The sequence below is a fragment of the Pholis gunnellus genome, assembly GCF_910591455.1.
Source record: "Pholis gunnellus genome assembly, chromosome: 13".
In the NCBI taxonomy this organism is placed as follows: domain Eukaryota; kingdom Metazoa; phylum Chordata; class Actinopteri; order Perciformes; family Pholidae; genus Pholis; species Pholis gunnellus.
Window position 1 is genome coordinate 23,635,065 of NC_136540.1, and position 19,034 is coordinate 23,654,098.

The following is a 19,034-nucleotide window of genomic DNA, read 5'->3' on the forward strand; positions in this document are numbered from 1 at the left end:
GCATGAAATCTGTCAATAAATATTTTTTCCTATTAGACGTTTGTGTGGAAATTGTCAGAATTAGCGTACGAATTCTTGAGATACAGCAAAAAAAGTGTTTCTTGAGATCACAGTGACCTTGACCTTTGACCACCAAAATCTAATCAGTTCATCCACACATCCAGGTGGACGTCTGTGCACAATTTTAAGCAACTCCCTTCAGGTGTTGATGATCGCGTTGGCAAGAATGGACCAGACGGACGAAGAACCCAGAAACATAATGGTTCCAGTCACGGCAATCACCGGCGCAGACGCATGAAAATAAGATGCATTCTAATGGTGATTTGGACGTCAATTACCATGGCAACGGTCAGAGCTTTGACCGTTTCAGTCAGCCTTCCTACAGACAGCCATACAATGCACCTTAAAAAGCTGCACAGGAACAGGCTCGATCTCCAACAAACAACCATCCGGCTGAAGCTGTTGGCCAGAATGAACTTCTGCTGTTATTCTTATTATTATGGTTTGTTCTCATTCTCAGCACAAAAGGCCCTTCTGATGCAGTAAAGCCATACACAGACTCACTGTATAAAGCAGTAGGTGGATGCGGAATGTTTATGAGCGCCATGAGAAACACATAACCAAACATGAAACGGGGGCGGCTGAAGCTGAGAAAAGAAAAAGGCGAAAGTTCACGCGCTGCAGCCAACGAGGAACACCTTGAAATTACAACACGCATGTTGTGTGTACATGAAACTATAAAAAAAAAAACATTATTAGAGTTTAATATCAATCATACCTGCGTACACCTGCACATGTGATTGGGTTTGTATGTGGGTGCACGTTTGTCAAGCCCAGCTTCACAAAAACTGCATTTGTTATGTCCCTATGACATAACAGGCAGCAGTAAATCCCTCCTCAGCTCTCAGACTTCACAGGGTTAAACACTGTCGCTTTAGCGGCCTGGCACAGGCTGCAGCGACCACAGGCACGGCTCTATATACTGTACGTTATGGGCATGTGTGTTGAGTGACTCCCGTCCTCGGACAGACGCTTCCTGTACGTGACAACGCGCTCCACTGTACTCCAAAGTGAACAGGTAGGACGACTCACACACAGTCTACCTGCTGCGGTCAGACAGCGCCGACACCTTCACCGATGTGTTTAAAATGAGTTTCCTGTACAATAACATCACATGTTGAAGGTGACAAAAATGGTAAAGGGATCTTATTTCAATAACTGAATTTATAGATATCAGATGTCAGATGCAATGCATCATGTTTAACCTGCCTTTTCTATAACTGGTGAGAAAAACATGGAAAAAATTAACATGGAATAAATACTGACGACGTTCATTTCGGGTGGGGCAAGGTACTTGATTGAGCTGCAGAAGGGCTGACTGATCATCTAATGTGAAACTTTGTATGAAGACTAAATTCCTTTCATTGCTATTGCCACCAAGATGTTCATGTTAGCTCCGGCAATAATTTGGCGGTAAAAACATGAATCAATAGGCTCAGTTGCTTGTGGCTGAATGCCACTTTGTGTTTCTGCAAAAGGGAAAGAGTGTGCCGACATTGTGTACAACTTTAGATTGGAGTAGAAGAGCACTGTTCACTCTTCAGGGCAGAACAACGACCTTTATAGACCTGAAACAACGGATTATCTTCTGTGTAAAAGGAATCTATTGAACAATTAATAAGCCATCAACATATCGTGTGTGCAACAGATGAGCAAAGCAATTCATACAAGTTCATAGCTCACGTCCCATCACAACAATAAAACGGGTATTTTTGTGGTGTGTGAACCGGTTGGCTTTACCTTTCTTCTGAAGCTGTGCTCTCTCTTTCTGCCGCAGGTCGATCTCTCTGCCAAGCGCCTTCCTCTGCCGCTGCAGTTCACTCCGCAGCACGGCAATGCGCAGCTGCATGCACTCTCGCTCCTTCTTCTGCTCGGAGCGAAACGGGAGAGAAACCAGAGAAAGAGGATGAAGGAAAATATTTAGTGTGTGGGCACAGCAATTCTAGTGTTTATTACCCTTTATAATGACCCCAAAATTCCTATAAGCTCCTTCAAAAACAAGCCCTGCTCTCATGTGACACTGATCTAATGCACGTCTACTGAGCTAGTTCCCGCCTACGGATGCACCGATATCGATACAGACACCGTGTCGGGTATCGGTGACAGTGGGGGCTGATCTATTCAATTCAATTCTGTGCTTATATGCTTTATACATTATATACTGTGAGTTTAATTCCTGTCCAAGTTGCATTCAAAAGGTTTTCATATGAAATGTAATTCCTGTTTGAGATGTTTTACGAAGTTGCTGGAGTACAATTTATGATGTTAACAATTCAATAAATGTATATCCATGTATTGATTTGTTACATTTTGTTCCACACAATGAGGCATACAGCTTATTAATCACCACTGGTATCCGATCGGTACTCTGTAGCCCAGGTATTGCTATCTGGACTGAAAAAGTTGGATTGGTGAGTCCCTCTTGTTGCCGACAATGATCCCGAATCCACTGTCAACAACTAATGAGGAGGAAGTTCGTGAAAGGAATCGGCATTTCAACACATGTAACTGAGCCCTGAGATCAGTGTTACAGGTGTAAAGGTTTAGTAATTAGGCGCAGCGACTAACACAAGCAGCACTACTACAGCTTGGTGTTTTCCCGACCTTGAAATTCAGTTCGCCCGTCTGTGTTGCATTTCGGTGGCTGGCGACTGATGTTTTTGTGGAAGTTCGGTCTGAGAAAGGACGTCTCATTACGCCTCCTAACCGCTTGGAGGTACTTGCTTTTCTGCATTTATCTATAAATAAATACGGGTAATTCTCACAGATTCACTTATTACACAGCTACTAATGTCACGCCTGACACACAGAGAACCAAGGCACACACCGATGTATGGACGCACACACAAACTCGAGTGAGAGACCACAATAAAGCCAGTCCCCTCGAGACGAGTCCGTCTTTGTCTCTGCAGCCTGACCGTCAGAAGCACCCGTGTGCAGTCATTGGTCAACATCCAGCCCGCTCTATAGGGTGTCCCTACATCAGGCTTCATGCCTCTATCTGGTAGAGGGGAAGCCTGTGGGCTCACCATCTAACGAGGAGCAGCACTAGGGATGCACAGACTGATGGATGTGGTTGTGATATACCGTAGATCCGGATGAACAGATACAGCAACTTCAAAAAAGACGCAAGGCGAGATTTAAGATGCGTCGTTTAGGGACGATGTGGATGATGACAAAGACATGTCCGTGGAGATTCAACAGAGAACGATGAAGAGTTGGTAGGGAGAGAGCTTGCTAGCAGGATAACAGAGATCCAGTCTTTGTTTTTCCCCCTGCAGTTTGCAAGCAGGGACCGTGGCATCACACACACACTTAAGATAGTGATCGTGGCCTGGATCAGAGGAAACACAGATACGCTTCTTCTTGAAGACTTCTGAGGGCTTCGCAGGGGAAAACAGAGAGCAGTATCAGTTCGCAGGAGACTGATAGAGCCTCCATCTCTCCCACGTGTCGCTCCCTGATGCTTGCATGTTAACCGCCGTTGGCTTTGGCACGAATCGCGAGCCTCCTACACTTTCACTGAGCGACACAGTTGACAAGTGGGTCAGAGCGTCTAAGTGTGTGTGTGTGTGTGAGAGAGAGACTGTAACCGACCACCAGGGCCTGTCTGCCTGAACATCAAACAGCATTGGGGTCAGCTGAGTAAATACGCAGCGGGCGTAGGGGGGGGGGGGGGCATGATATAAACCAGCAGATTAATGGCAGAGTGTGGGTGAGAGGGTGAAAGGGCCATGCGCTTGGGGTTGGTGGCCTCCACTCTGTCCCCCACTTTGATCGGCGCTCACTACAACGCACACAGAAAGATAGTGCTGAGCTCTCCAAAAGGAAAAGAGGGGAACCCTTAGAAGAGCCACACAATGCTCCACTCACTGCCGGGGTTTTTATTTTTTCTTCTTCGACGGAGAGGTGGAGTACGAGGATTATGTGATTTATTAGCTGATGTGAGCTCTGAAAAGGGTTTCGAAGGAATGTTTCACTGAGGGGGAAATATCAGAGGGGAGTTTTTTGAAAGGGATCTTTTGTGGGGGGGGGGGTAATGCTTTTTGGGAGAAGGCTTGAAAAGGCTATAGTGGAGCTGCTTTAATAGGTAGGGTGAAGGTCTGGGGAGAGGAACAAAAAAAAAAAGAGCCATATCAAAAGCCAATGAGATGGAAAGAAACAGCTGTAACAGCTGTCTAAAGAGGCTCTCTAAACCTTAATGTTGTGTATCTGTGCGAAAGCACACACATAACACACCGAAACACTGGGTGGACCCAAACACATCCCAGCTGCGCTCTCTTCCAAAAGGCAAGTCTACCTGTCGGATGGAAAACACCAAAGTGTCACTGCCTCGGGGCTTTTATAACAGCAGGAGGCACGGGACGCTTTTGAAGTGAATGTTTACAATAAACAACGTCAAACCTGGGATCAGCGCTGCGTTTTCACAGCTGTGCGGCTGCCAATTCCAAAAATGTTAAAAATGCTCTTTTGCTTTCGCTGTGGATCCCAGTCGAGGCTCTATGACGGGAGGTCGAAACACAAACTGTGGGTTTTGGTCAAAACGTTAACTTTTCAGTTGAGCCATCCAAACAAAAGGATACAATAGCTGCCCAAAGGGTGTAATTAGACGTGACATTACTTTACGTTACAATTACAACTGGGGATTTGGGTGATACGAGCTCTTAAGTCTCACATAAGTATTGGCCGCGGAACAGTTTGTTGTCTGTGTGGAAGCCAATGGGCCATTTTATTGCTGATCGCAGCAATTATCGCTCCCTGGAGAACCTTCTTTGAAAACATTGAATCTCGAATTGCTCCGTGTCTTTATCAATTTCCTCCAAACCTGAAACGTTTGCATATTTCTCCAATCGCATAAGCTGATGAAACAACAACTGCTGCCATGTAAAAAGAGCGAATAATCGGCCTAAACACTGCTGCTGCTGATTGAAAGTTGCTGATGAGCAGGAAATTTGCTGCCGATTGGCGGGACTGCACCCACCCGCTCTGTGCAGGTCGTCGTCGTCCTCAGCTTTTCCTCGATCTCCTTTCCGATCTTCTGCACCGTCACCTGGGTCTGCTTGATGGCTCTCTGGGCCGTGTGGAGCCTGGAGGAGGAGGAGGAGAAGACAAAGTCACCATTCAAATCATTGTTTGCGACCGCGCACTGGACCACGAGGACAGCCGCATGCTGACACTGCGCTTTCAAGAGGCTAGTAAATCAACCGGCCGCATCAGTGCTATGACCGCACCGGCAGTTCATTTCATTTAGCTTGGACAGTTTGGAGGGCATCATAAGATTCATGATTCTCCCCATGGGGACGAGTCGTGTCTGTTATCCCTCCTTGTTTCTTTTCCTAATTTACTGGGGTTGATCTTCTTTGTCCCAGCCCGACTGCCGAGTCTCCCAAAACCGTAAAAGTTAACGATGAGCTTTTGACATTAAACAAAAGGACGAAAACAATACTGAATTCATGATAATAAAAAGTCTACAGTTCATTCAACCACACTGATCAAGTCCTTAAATACCACAAACCGCAAATATCACAATGTCTAATCACTAGTATTTTCTAATAATCTAACCGCAATGTGAGATCAAAAGTTGCTCGATAGACGTGAACCTATCAGTCCTGGGAGGCGGAGACAACCGAGAAAAGGCAAAATAATTCATTGAAACCACAGATGTCACTGTCATCGCTCTAAAGAGGGAACAGCAACATCAGTGCACAAATGATAAGCAGGCGCATTATTCAGACCATCGATCAAAAGGACAATTCACTTCCAAGTATGTTTTCTTCAAGTCCAGAACCCATAGAAAGGGAGACGACCCCCCCCCCCCCCCCCCACCACCACCACCACCACAGCACCAAGGGACTCCGGCAACACAGATATAGACAACAATCCCACATGGTGGGAGTTACAGAGGACAGAGACAATCATACTGTCAGAATGGTTGATAGATCATTTCATTCTTGCTAAATGTGTCAATGCCACTCATGAGATTCGGTTACCTTTCTCTCCTGATGAGAGCCAGGATGAGTCAACTATCTGGACCGTGTAGAAAGATGCGATTAGCTTTGAGTCTTAGAGAAATTGCCTCAGTGGGTTTAGTGTAAGTGTAAGAACCGGCTTGGCGAGGTCATTTTACAAGTACTAGGGACTCACACAGTCACCTCTGGATATTATTGCCTCAACAGTCCTACAGGATACATATTTTCTGCCCACATTTTTGAATCTGTCCCAGGTGACAGTGATAGCAGTCGGAGATAGCCCTTTGGCTATCTCCGACATGAGGGCAAATCTGTTTTGACAGCTTCATCTGTTTAGGTGATTGGGATGGCAGAATCTGATATGCTCTTTTCCCACCCGGGTGAGAATAGTCCCCCCCACCCTTGGCCTAACACCTGCTCATCAGGCTCTATCACAGTCTGTGGACCGGCAGGGGAACAATGATGTTCACCACCGTACTCACACAGTTTGCTGCAGCAGTTTAATAGGCAACTGTCAAAAAACGTCTTCTCACGAGCCATGACAACTTTCCTTTTCCGAGGCTATTCCAGCTGAACGTACAGCTCTGCCTCATGGGATTTACAGGAAGTTATGACTGAGCCTGTGCACTCAACCCTTGATGCCGATAAACATCAGAAAAACAATAACATCTTCTCCTTTGACCGTGGAACTATGATCCTGCAGGGGTGTCGGGTGAAACTTTTTGCTTTTGAAAACTCCCAGATTCTTTTTGATAAAGAGAAGGCATCTTGAAGATTTGTTTTAATAGGGGCTTTTAGGTAGAGTAAAAAACACAATGCTAAAATGTTGAATGATGATAAAGGATTTACAATCAACTAAATGAAAGTGTGTGAAACTGCGACATGCTGTGTGTGACAGAGCAAGTAGGTCGGTAGGATCAAGCAGTCCAGCCAGGCAATAAACACAATTAGCAATCAGGTGAATTAATCGACTGGTTCAGAATTTTAAATGTACTTCCAGCTGTTCATCGCACGCAAGTGGGCCAGATGCACTTGTCAAACAAACCTGGGTCAGAGGAAACAAGCCTAAGGACGAATGACTATGCTGAATTCTTTTCCAGCAACCATCTTTCAAACAGCACGGGGCTGAACAGGGCAGCCGATTAGGGCCATTCAAAACGAGCTCCGAGGCGTTTTGTGACAACAAATTGAGGACAATGTTCCTTTATCAAACTTCTGCTAGGTACGAAACGGGACGGCACCGCAGTCTAAAAAAAAAAAATCACAAGAAACAAACCTGCTTAGATCCGCCCGTGTGTCATTGCCAAAAAATGTCAACACATTTTACCACTTGTTATTCACCTCACTTCCCTTACTCCATTTATACGGAATGGAAGATAAGATTGCTTCTATTCTGCTGAGTCGCTATAAGCAGCGTTTACATGACAACTACTACTGAGATCTTGGGACACGCTATTTGTTGGTCCTGAAAGGGAAAGAAAGGAGGATATACTTTGTCTTTAAGTGAACAGCAGCTTTGGTAATTGAAATACTTTTGTGTTTTTACATCTGCAGTAGCGTTACTACTGTGTTCATTCGTCTATGGTGTCGTTTTTATGATATGGTGAATATTGTTCCCTCTGATGTGAATAATATTTGAATGGCTCGTGCTCTTCCGTGTGCGGTGGAATGCGTGTTTTAGCGCCGCAGGTTTGCTGGATTGATTTGTTGCTTTGTTGTCATATAAATATATGTGACTGGTTCTTGTGAGCTTGTTGTCGTCATTGTGTTAATTACTTTGATTTTGACTATGTGCATTGTCCGTTAATGACGAAGCATCCTGTCATGCGCGTATTCATGTATCTGTTTTCTTTTACAAAGCAAGAATTATGGTCTGGAGAAATGGGGATTGCTTTAGCCCTGTTTGAATCAGTAGGGAACAGCTACTTTTTCAGCGTGTGTGCTGCTGTTGGTTTTCCTGCTAAGCTAGTTTAGCATAGCGCGCCTCCCAGTACACACGTGCATCACCAAGAGTACAATGTTTTTCTTCCGTGGTGGGCATGTCAGACAGCACGTTGTCTGGTAGGTCAGGTGGGTTGCCAGGTTGAGCGCAGTGGCTCCACCGAAAGAACATTATATCTCCCACAATTTAAGCTTCTGCATTTTCAAAAGGCAATAGTATTATTCAAACTATTGTTCAGTTCGTAAGCCTTGTGCCGAACAGTTTAATATGAATACGTGCATTGTTACACCCCTAGAAACAAATAATAACCGTAGAATTAGGAGGTGGTTCAACTGTAGTAAAACAGCACTGAAGGCCCAGGTATACAATGCACGGCCCGCCACTGAGGTTTGGTTGCCGAGTCACGACAGTGAGCTCCTTGACCTTGTCTTACACTAAAGAACGGTTAGTCATGGTGACTTAGGCTGCCTGGTGGAGGAAGCCAAATAGCACACAACCAAAAAGCTACGCAACAAATTGTGATTTATGTAGAAAAATCTCATAGAGATTTCTATTAGTCAACGCCTATTGTCTTTTGTTTGGGTTGCCTGAACACACAAAGAGAAGCGAAGGCTTCGGAGTTTTGAGCTTGGGTGTAATTTGAAAAGTGGGAGTAATGCCCACTACATCAACAAGCTGAGATAACAACAGACAGCACCGCACAGCAAGCGCTACAGAAGCTGTGACGCTAGAGAGAGAAAGAGCAAAACAAGAAAGAAGTGGGTAGCTAGTAAGAATGGAAGGCAGACAAGCTGCAGAGGAATACATGTCCGAGGTCTTAGCATTGAGATAATGTAATCTCAGATTGAAAGAATGGGTGGAACCCCCCCCCCAAAAAAAACAGTTGGGCATATACTAGAAGGGTTGTTTTAATCCCACGGCCTGAACTGAAAAAACAAGATTAAACCTCCTCTTAAATGATGTATATGGGAGTTTGTTTTGTCTATGCGTTAGTCTACTCCAGAGGTGTGAAACGAAAACATGAGCATCCATGTCCGTTTCTCCACAGTGATTCAAAGCTCAGGCTGTCGGTTTGTTTCTGTAGTTGCTGCTCGAGACCCCGGGGTCAGCTGTACACTCCGACACAGCTGTCTGGTTAACGCAGGACCACTACAACGGCCCACGGCATTGAGAGAGCCGGGGCCGCGGCGTCCAACCGGCAGGCCGGTAGCCTCTGAGGGGCTGCCTTGCCGTGAAGCGTTATCACCTCAGCGGCCTCCGTGGCATGAGAGACCCCCCGCGGAGCTCCACACCGCTGTGCACTGCTTCTGTTGGCGCGTACATAGTGTACATGCACGCTCCACATCGGAGAGTACAAAAGCAGATCAGGAAACACGGGCAACATATGGCTCTGATCAGGGGAGAAAGAAGAAAGGTTCCCGCTTTTAGGCTCCAGGAGTTAGAAACAGGTTTAATCTGCAATGTCACAGTGCTGAGCTGTGAAAGTTGTGTCCCGAGAATGGTGTTTACCATGTGTCACGTGGGCCACTGTTACGATGCACCTTTCAACATTCGGCAGCTACTTTGTAAACACCACTTTAAGTTTTGCAGTAAGTGCACGACTCTTTGCTTTCAAAGAGCTGCGAGGAATACCTGAGAGGCCACTCGAGTGTTTCCTCTTACGTTCAAGAGCGTATTAGGCGGTAAAGGATCCTAACCTCTAACCATTCTAAACCTGGAACAGTAAACCTCAGTAATGGGATGACAATAAGTCAATTCTTCCATCGGCCCTGTCAGGTCTTCCTTCCTCTCTCACTGCTCTAACATCAAACCTTTTCCCGGGTAAGACAGAGGAGCATACTTGCTCCTGTATTAATAAAGTCTACAGGGAAATATTTTTTGTTGAACAGCTGGATCATCTTTGTCACAGTCTCCTCTACCCAGACAAGGGGGTCAGCTCTACTGTATGTAAGAGGCTCGGCCTCTATCTCAGCCTGGAAGACTTTGCTGATTGATGACCTGTACTCTCCCTCTTCATCTCTCCATCTGAGACGTGGCGCGTTCGCTAGCCCACGTCACCGTGTAGCTCACGCAGCCTAGATGGGTCTTGTCAACTCGTAAACCGGGCAGAGACAGCAGACACTGAATCCGCTGACAAATTGCTGCCGTTAATCAAGTCCAGCGCGTTCTTAGCGAAGCGGCTCTCGTCCCTTTTCTTCCATGAAAGCACTGCACTGAGAGAGACGCCTTGCACCGGGCAAAGGCAGAGTGGGAGAGAGTTGGGGGAGAATAGCCGACACTGTGGGTGACCCAGGTAAACATGTATACAAAATATTTAAAAAGAACATTGTTTTACTTTTCACCGATGACATGGTTAAAAAGTCAATGCATGCTGCAGCGTCAGCTAAGCGGCACGTAAACGTGGCTGCTGCATATCAAGTTTCAATGCATGCAACCACGTAAGTGAGCTAATAACACAAGAGATTTCTACACGAGCAGGACTTTGAAAAAGGGTCAGCGACTGAGTGGAATATATGGTTACGTACCATGGGGGGGGTGGGAGGTTAATCCCTGTTGGAGTGTTCAGTATCTGATGAATCATTCTACAGAACATAATCATAAACTATGTGCATATGAGCGCGCCGAGCCAAAGAACAACTCTGACAGGGGTGAGGAGCTGCAGGCCGAGCAGTGTGTGGGAAGAGGGGGATCAATGTAACTGTGTTAGACTCCACAGAGTCCCTCAGGGTGCTGATAGAAGAAGAGGATGTGGAGGAAAGCTGCAATAATAAAAAGGAGCAAGAGCAGAGGTCATAAAAGTTATGATTCAAACTGGGATTTTTTTTCCCTGCTGCAAGATGCTGGGGAGGCAACGGTATCCTCTCATATAAACACAAACCATGACCACTTCTGGATGAGGGAGCGCTGTTTAAGTTCAGCCGGCTTTGGCACGACTCCCCTTTTTCTTGACGCTGCAAAGGCCTGTGACGCGTTTATGTCGCCCTATTTAGTTCTTATAGTAGGAAAATGTCAGCGGAGGCCTTCATAGCGCTCCTAATGACAGGATCCTTATCTCATTTTGGAAACGTCGAACCTTCCAGAGACACGTTTATTTAGTTAAAACTGGGAGTAATTATGTTGTTTTGTGATACGGCCATGATCACAGGGTTTCCCTCGGGGGAAGCCGTCCTGATGTTTAAAGCAGCGTTCTGCCGCATTTCAATATAAATGTGGAACAGCAAGGCCATGTTTGTCAACAGACAGACAGGCAGACAGACAGCCTCGTGTCGTCTAAAGCTCTTTAATTACTGCACCGGGGTTCCCCTTCTAACGAGGGTGAGGGTGGATATTTTTACAGCAAATCTTGTGTCTCCTTCCTGTGGTGTTAATTTGTATTGCGACCGCGTTTTTTTCCACCGTCAGCAGTGAGTACTTTGATTCTAATCACAGTCCTAAATCTGATGCTGGATAGCCTGCTCAAAACGTTCCATATATTTGTCCCGTCTTTGGGACTTTACATAGACCAGAAGAGCTGCCCTGATAACGGGTCATAATGTCGGCTTTCCTGTGGCGCCATCTGCTGGAATACAAATAGCAAGGAGAAAAATGCAAAACTCATAACAGGTGATGGTCTTGTCACATGACAAAAAAAAGAGACAAAATAAAAGACCTATTTGAAGAATACTAGTGGTGGGTTAAAATAAATCACACATACTGTGGAGCATTCTTTTGTCAGTAGTTGATGTCCACTGCAGTAAAGGTTTCTGCACTGCATTAATGCAATAACTCCTAATGGTATGATAATACGATGCAATACCGCTTCGTGGCGTGAATCTTACCTGAGCAAAGAGAAAACGCTGTAGGAGCTCCTGACTGAACTCTGGTCGACCTGAAGCAGACTGTTTTTCTTCCGCTCCGACTGGTCCTGCAACGTCCACATGTCAAGTCTTTCAGTGCAGAGGCCAAACAGCGTCTGAATAAAGCTAATGCGATGAGCACCGGGTATACCATTGTGATGCAGGAGCTCTGGAAAAAACTGACAAAAAAGGCCATACCTTATGATCAAAGTCAGCTGCATAGTAGCCGTCATTCAGCCCGAATATTATCTCGTTGGGATTCCGGGATCGAATCTGTGGACAAAGAGATGGCAGCAGAGGCTCATTGTGGGGGGAGAACAAACAGCGGGCATCTGTCTGTGCATGAGAATGTGCTGTCAGTTTACGAGCTTTTGAAAGTAGTCTCGCTGTGGAAGAATCACAATGGCATTGAGTTCTTTTACTGCATTTCTCGAAGGCGCCAAACGGGAGTTTCAAAGTGCAAATACGACTTGGAATATGTTCGGTCCTCAGAATACGGACACCTCACGTTAGCACAGGTTTCGATGCTTACTGCTACAGATCACTGAATCAATGCAGCATGTGTTTGCTAACATTTCTTCTCGTTTTAGCACCATTACCCTGGTGAGCGGTATTGCAACTGAATTGCTAATTACGTCACCCCCTCACCTGCCATACATTGTAAATGTACGGGGGTGAAAATGGAAGATGACGTGAGATTTCTTTCCTTTTGATTACTGGCGAAACGTTGTTTCCAGTAATGTGCATATCAGCTTACTGCATTTCAGTGACTGGAATAAGGTTTGGTGTCTCGATTAAAAACAAACTGTTCATTTTCACTATCTTATTCGGTATAGAAGCGAGCCTAATGCGATTAATGCTACATTCACGTACCAGCAACAAAGTGTAGTGCGAGGCGTCGTTGAAGTGTTGCTCAAGGGCTCGGTACATAGCACTGAGAACCGGCTGAAACAGCATTTCTTAGATGGAGCGGAAAAGAGTGAAACTAGATCATGATTGGCTGAAAAAAGTTCAGACCAGCTCAGCTTTGCAGCGCGTCGCGTCTGTCACGCAGTGACAAGTGTTGGGCTTCAGTTTGTGATGAGGTACTGCACGTTTTGCTGTAGACCATGTGTACAAGTGGCACCTGCATTCATAGGTCTCACCACTTACCGGATACATCCTTTTGCAGCCTGTGCACACTTCCTACCACCCAGGGAGATCCTTCTGACAGAATTGTAAATCACACAACTAAAGTTTACATGCGTGCGGTTGCTGACCTGCTGTCCCGTGTATCTGAGGCCATCCAGGTTGACCTTCCATTCTATGAGGAGCTGGTACTGTTCCTCCTGTCCTCCCCAGATCCTCACTACGAAGCAAGACACGGAGGTGTCCAGGAGATCCGGCAGCATGCCAAAGTCCAGGCTCCGCCAAGTTGGATTCTGACACAAACACACACACACATACGTGAGGATTTGCAGGCACTTGGTGAGGATAGTCATTCCAGTAAGAGTACATAAATACAAGACATGACAGCTGATCAGCACAATAACTGATTCATTCAATTAAGAAATAAATCACACTCAAGCTTGAACTGAAGCTCCTGTTTATGTCAGACAAGTAAAGACAAAACAAGAGTGTTTATTTTTGTGCATGCTGAAGAGTTTGGATCAAAATCTAAAATAAAAAAAAATGTGCGGTACCTCTGTCAAACTCAATGTCATCATGTGATCCTTATACATTGCAAAGTAATTGAATCGACCTGTTCTACATTAACCTCAACGTTTTGATCTCGACTGCAGCTTGCTCTGCATCCTTGAACTTCCAGACTGACAGCACTGAGTACCGGTTTCTACAAAGCACTGCAGCCATTTACATCATTCAATTATGGATCATTTCCCTCCATCGGAGAGAGAAATAATCTCTGGCTATTCGGGTCACTTTCAAGAGCGGGCAGGGGAGGAATGTCAAAAGCAGAAGTACAATCCACAGGTTCGGGGGAGGGTAGAAAACAGAACTAGTGAGAGTCAGCAGAGGAAGCGTGGAAACAGGAAGACCAACAGGAAACGTTTCCCGAGACGCCAGCAAGGATGTTAATCTCAACAGGAGGAAGTTGGGGCTGAGAGAGAGAGAGACGACAGGACGAGTCAGGACTCCCGCGGCGCGTTATAGAGTCAGCAGCGTGCCTGGAAAGCAGCTTAGGTCAGCTCATGACTCGGCAGCAAGCCCAACTGTAATGGCTCGCTCTCCTCCTATAGCTTCACGCAGAGCTGCCTCTGCCCTCCAAATGAGAGCAGGAGCAGCCAAAGAATCACGGCTCAGTTACAAGAGTGAAAGTTGCGTAAGGGAGCATTTCATATTCAGTTCATGTTGGGGCAAGTCTGACATTTTAGTCAACGAAGCTTGTTTCGCAGCATGTCACTGTACATTGTTAATTGAAAACCAGTTTTAGGAAGCCGATAGTGAAACAACTAGATGTGAGGCTGGCAGATAGGTAAGCAGGTCTAAAGGCTGCATGGTGATGACTACAGCCCGATCTGATCCCAGGAGGCAGACGTGGACAGTTTGATCGTTGAAGTAGGTTTACTCACCAGCGAGTCCCGTATGACTTCACTCTTGTAAAAATCTAAAAAGAAGACAAAGAACGCTGATTAAAAGAAGGTAGAAAACTCTCATGCACAACCAACAGGGTTAGATTTACCCTAAAATACAATTCACAGAAGCTCAGCTGTAATTTGTGAATACAGATCAGTGCCTGCCAGACAGCAGACACACAGTGAGGACACCACGCTGACTTTTAGGGATTATGGACGCGTTCTGATTCACAGCTGGGAGACAAACGTTTATTAAAGCGTCTGAATGGAAAACCTTTAAATAAATACTCACTCACCCATTTAATGTCCATGCTGCGGCTCCATAGAGTGAAAACCGATGACATTATGAGCTCAGGGAGACTCGTTTTGCGTTTGTAGATTTTAAATTCATTTTCTGAAATCATTGCAAAAATATATATATATATATATATTCTATTTTAGGGTGGATTGTCCTGAGAGACGCCATCACACTTTGGCTCAAGATGCTCAGTGAATTGCTTCACAAACTAAAGCTCTCTTTCATATACTGACAATTAAAGACATTTGGATTTTCATATTTGTCACGACCACTTTGGCTTCTGTACATTAGTTCATAGGGGATGTGGAGTAGTAGCCTGAGAAGTATAGAAAAACACATACAGCTCTCACATACTGTAGAGGAGCGACAGGCTGAAAGGTGTGTGAGTGTGTGTGTGTGTGTGTGTGTGTGTGTGTGTGTGTGTGTGTGTGTGTGTGTGTGTGTGTGTGTGTGTGTGTGTGTGTGTGTGTGTGTGTGTGTGTGTGAGTGTGTGTGTGGGAGGGAGGGGCGTTGACACTGACCTCTAGATATGCGGTCTCCTATACAGAGGTGGAGGGTGAAGTAAGTGTCCAGCAGTGGGGAACCATTCTTGTTGACAATGTTTCTGGCCGCGATGCTCCGGAGATGACGCAATCGTCTCTGTTTGGCCGGGGGGGTAGAGTGAAGATGGATAGAGAATAAAGAACAGATATCAGGGCTGCTGTGTTCAGTTTCACTCTGATCATGTGACGCTTGCAGGCAAATACCATCTAGGCTGTCCTGAAGACGCAGAATACTGACCGGGTCACAGGACTAGTGAAAAGCCATGCCTTCGGGTCAATGAAGTACCACATTCTTTATCATACACACAATCAGCTTAAAATAGCTGTAGTTTCTCGTGCACAGAGGCATCACCAGCTGTGATGTCAGCGGTTCAAATAATAGAGGCATTACATCTTCATGGCAGAATGAAGTAGGCAGTTAGCTCAGGCAGGCATGACAGTCACATGAGAGGTGTACCAACACTTTTAGCTCTGAAAGGATTTATCAAAGAATCTACAAATCAAAATGAGCAAACTACGGAAAAAACATCATTTATTAGAAAGAAAAAAAAGCTCTCCATCTACACGGAACAGAAGTCAGTAAATCATCAGTTAATCTTAAAGCCAGCATACCAGAGATGCACAGTAAAGACGAGTAAAGACTTTTAAAAGAGAAATACCTGCATGACTCATTAGAGAATCTCTAAACCAATCCAGCAACATCTGCATTGTTTCAATATTCATCAAAAAAACCTGCTTCCAAAAATCACTTCAGTAAAAATATCTTTATCTAAAATAAATGATGCTTAAAAAAGCAGTGTGTGTGTGTGTGTGTGTGTGTGTGTGTGTGTGTGTGTGTGTGTGTGTGTGTGTGTGTGTGTGTGTGTGTGCACAAGAGGTAAAGAGGGATGCCATTTGGCAAGTTCCCGCTTCAGGCGAACACATCACAACTTCCCTCTTGACCAGCAGACCTCTCCTCCTGCAGCCATACTCAGACTTAATCTAAATCATGGGATTACCTATTAAGATTAAGGGCCTCCCAAACAAAACCCCTGATTGTTCAAGGGACTTTTCACCCACTCCCCTTCTTCAAAATGGGAGTGCACATTTCTGAATGGGCTAATGTGGACCACAGGCAGAGAGGAACGGTTGGGAGTACACTTGTGCAGTATAAAACTACTCTGTGTAAAACTACTCTGTATAAAACTACTCTGTGTAAAACTACTCTTAACAATAACACAACACTATTATCATAATAGACTAAAATACAATAAAATCAGACAAAGCCTAACGTAAGTATCAGCATTAGTTCTCTGCAGTGATCAAACTGCTCTGATGGTGGAATGTGACAAAGTGATTAACTGGTCCCAAGCCTGTAATGCGTGAACATACAGTTGTCCTTACAAACTGGTCACGGCCTGTAGTCTGTGCTGCCGTCTGCCCTCATTGATATTTCATCGTTTCAGCTAGCTGTACCTAATAACCTGGTCTAAGTGATGCCACAGCGCCAGGTGTTCGTGGGGGTTCCGTGCGGCAGATTTTGCAGCGTGCACGTCTAACTTTTTGTAACTACGCGGAGGCAGACGGGCAGAGGAAATGTCCACGCTATAGGCCTTGTGCAAAGTTTAAGCGAGGCTTTAGGCAAACACAAAGTAACCAGTAATCGTTGTGCTTGGTCTTTTGGGTTGTAGATACAGTCAATATGAAATTAAAGAAACACATTCCATTGAGATTAGTCAGGAAATATTTGGTTGTGCAACCCCTCTATTATTGCTGAGAGCTGAGGGGACCCAAGCCTGGCTCCTAATAGAGACTGTTACATTCACTGCATAATATCAAATAGGTCATACATAAATAAAGTTACAAACAATTATCTTCATTTTCACAGGAGACATTCTGTTGAGCGTTGGTTATTGGTATTGCTGTGGCTTTAAAAAGGTTTGGCTCCGAGGCGTTTCTGATGAACACTCTCAGTTTTCATAGCAGGTTTATTAACAGAAGTCACAAGTCATCCGTAACAACTCCCACATTAACCATCTCTCTCGAGTTTATCTTGTGGTAATGGGAGCCAGCAGAACAATGTTTTACTGTGGAGCCAGAGAAGGGTGTGGGAAAAACTGTTTGCAACTGACCATGCAAAATATACATGAAACCAGTGATTAGAAATGCATTGGTCACAGTCTCATGCCTTTTTAAAGGGTCGGGTCACCTTAATACAAAAAGGGACAATGTTTTCTACTTACCCATAGTGATAGAATCTAGTGGAGTTGATGTATTTTTTGATGATGTTTTAAGATCTCTGTCTCTGAGATGTCTGCTGTCAGGCCAATATGACTCCAAGTACGTTACACATACAAGGAGTTTGGCTAGGTGATTTTGTGTACAGTAAAAACAGTGCAATAGTATGACATCATTTAAAAAAATAGAAAAAATGAAAATGTACATTACCCCTTGAATAATATACGTAGTCTATTTCTAATCTGAATAACATTGGCATGTGTTAACTCCGTTTATTGAACTGAATTGACACCCGCACTAACCACATCATCTAGCAATTTAATGCAAGCTTAAGCGAGTAACAAGGGACAAAAGAGTTAGTTACTGGTGCAAGAGAAAATAATAAATGTAGGCCCAATATAAAATGTCTTGTTTTCCTCAATAAATCAATGTTTATACTGCTTAGTATGACCTATTACCTGGAGAAAGGGTTTGATTTAATCTAATCACAACTTTGCAGTGACTGTGGAGCCAAGGAATGGAAGGGTTACTGTACATACTGGGATTATTGAAGTGGACTAAAGTGGTTTGATGTAGGCTTTTAGCTGAAACAAGTCCCCTGCTGCATAGAAATGCTTCATTTGCTGGATGTTGAGTGCACATCTTTAAATCTGTACACTATTCATATGATTCTAAAGCCTAAAACAGACATCCAATAATGCATGTTTCTCGCTACAAGAAATATCCAGCACATTACTGAAAATGACAGTAATGTGCTGGAATGTGTGTCTGTGAGGGGCTGGGTTTACAGTCTGAGGTCGGTAGCCCTCATGAATGAACTGTCAACTGCCAACTTTTTACATGTCTTTTCCAAATTAATGCATGCATGCATGCATGCATGGATAAGTGAATGAATGGGTGAATGGAAGATACACTTTACTTCCCATGAAAGCACAAATGAAAGGAGTTCATGGCCTTGTTATTTTTCATATATCAATAAAATAACTGTATGAGACAATATAACATCACAGTTATGACAGACGCTACCCTTCATCGGAGCTGTCACCTGCGTGCTGACATGACGCCAAGTTAAGTTGCCATTAGCAGAAGCGTGCTAGCTTCGTATACAATTGAACGTGTAGAAAGATATATATATATCCTCAAAATTGGGCAGCACGCTGAAAAAAAGCCGGACTCAGAAACGCCTACCACGAGCCTAACTGGTGGTTAGTGTGCATTGAGTGTCAGTCCAGTTAGCTTACATTAATTTACAGTAAGCTAGCTAACTGCAAGCTAGCAGTTGCTAGCTAACTAGCTAGCCTGACAGGCCCGCCGTGTTCCCCCAGGCAGCAGTTGCAACCGACGTTGTAAACTAATATATAACACACTGAGGCGGCCCAGTCAGAGCTTTCCTGTGTCATTTGAAAGCAGTTCGTATTAAGTTGGGTTCAGGGGCTTTGCATTTACCTGCTGGGAAGTGAGCTCTACATGTAAGGCTCGAGAGGATGAAGCTCCAGAGTTAGTGACAGAGGCGGCGGGGATGGCGAGAACCCGACCGGTGATGGAGTTCATCCTCCTGTCGGCATCTAGCGGGTCCCCCTCATTCAACAAAACAACC

The 19,034-nt window shown here is 44.8% G+C and overlaps 1 protein-coding gene across 1 annotated transcript in view; it reads right to left on the reverse strand.

The window, feature by feature from the left end:
- uvrag (UV radiation resistance associated gene) overlaps positions 1-19,034 on the reverse strand; it is an 86,410-nt gene that overhangs the window by 67,286 nt on the left and 90 nt on the right. The window contains exons 1-8 of the mRNA XM_079171330.1: positions 18,884-19,034; positions 15,200-15,317; positions 14,378-14,412; positions 13,067-13,228; positions 12,006-12,080; positions 11,790-11,875; positions 5,042-5,147; positions 1,801-1,927 (exon numbers count right to left, since the gene is read on the reverse strand). The exon at positions 18,884-19,034 is cut by the window's right edge and continues 90 nt beyond it. Of these exons, the coding sequence (XP_079027456.1) occupies positions 1,801-1,927; positions 5,042-5,147; positions 11,790-11,875; positions 12,006-12,080; positions 13,067-13,228; positions 14,378-14,412; positions 15,200-15,317; positions 18,884-18,988 (814 nt within the window). The 5' untranslated portion in view covers positions 18,989-19,034. The remainder of the gene's footprint in view (positions 1-1,800; positions 1,928-5,041; positions 5,148-11,789; positions 11,876-12,005; positions 12,081-13,066; positions 13,229-14,377; positions 14,413-15,199; positions 15,318-18,883) is intronic.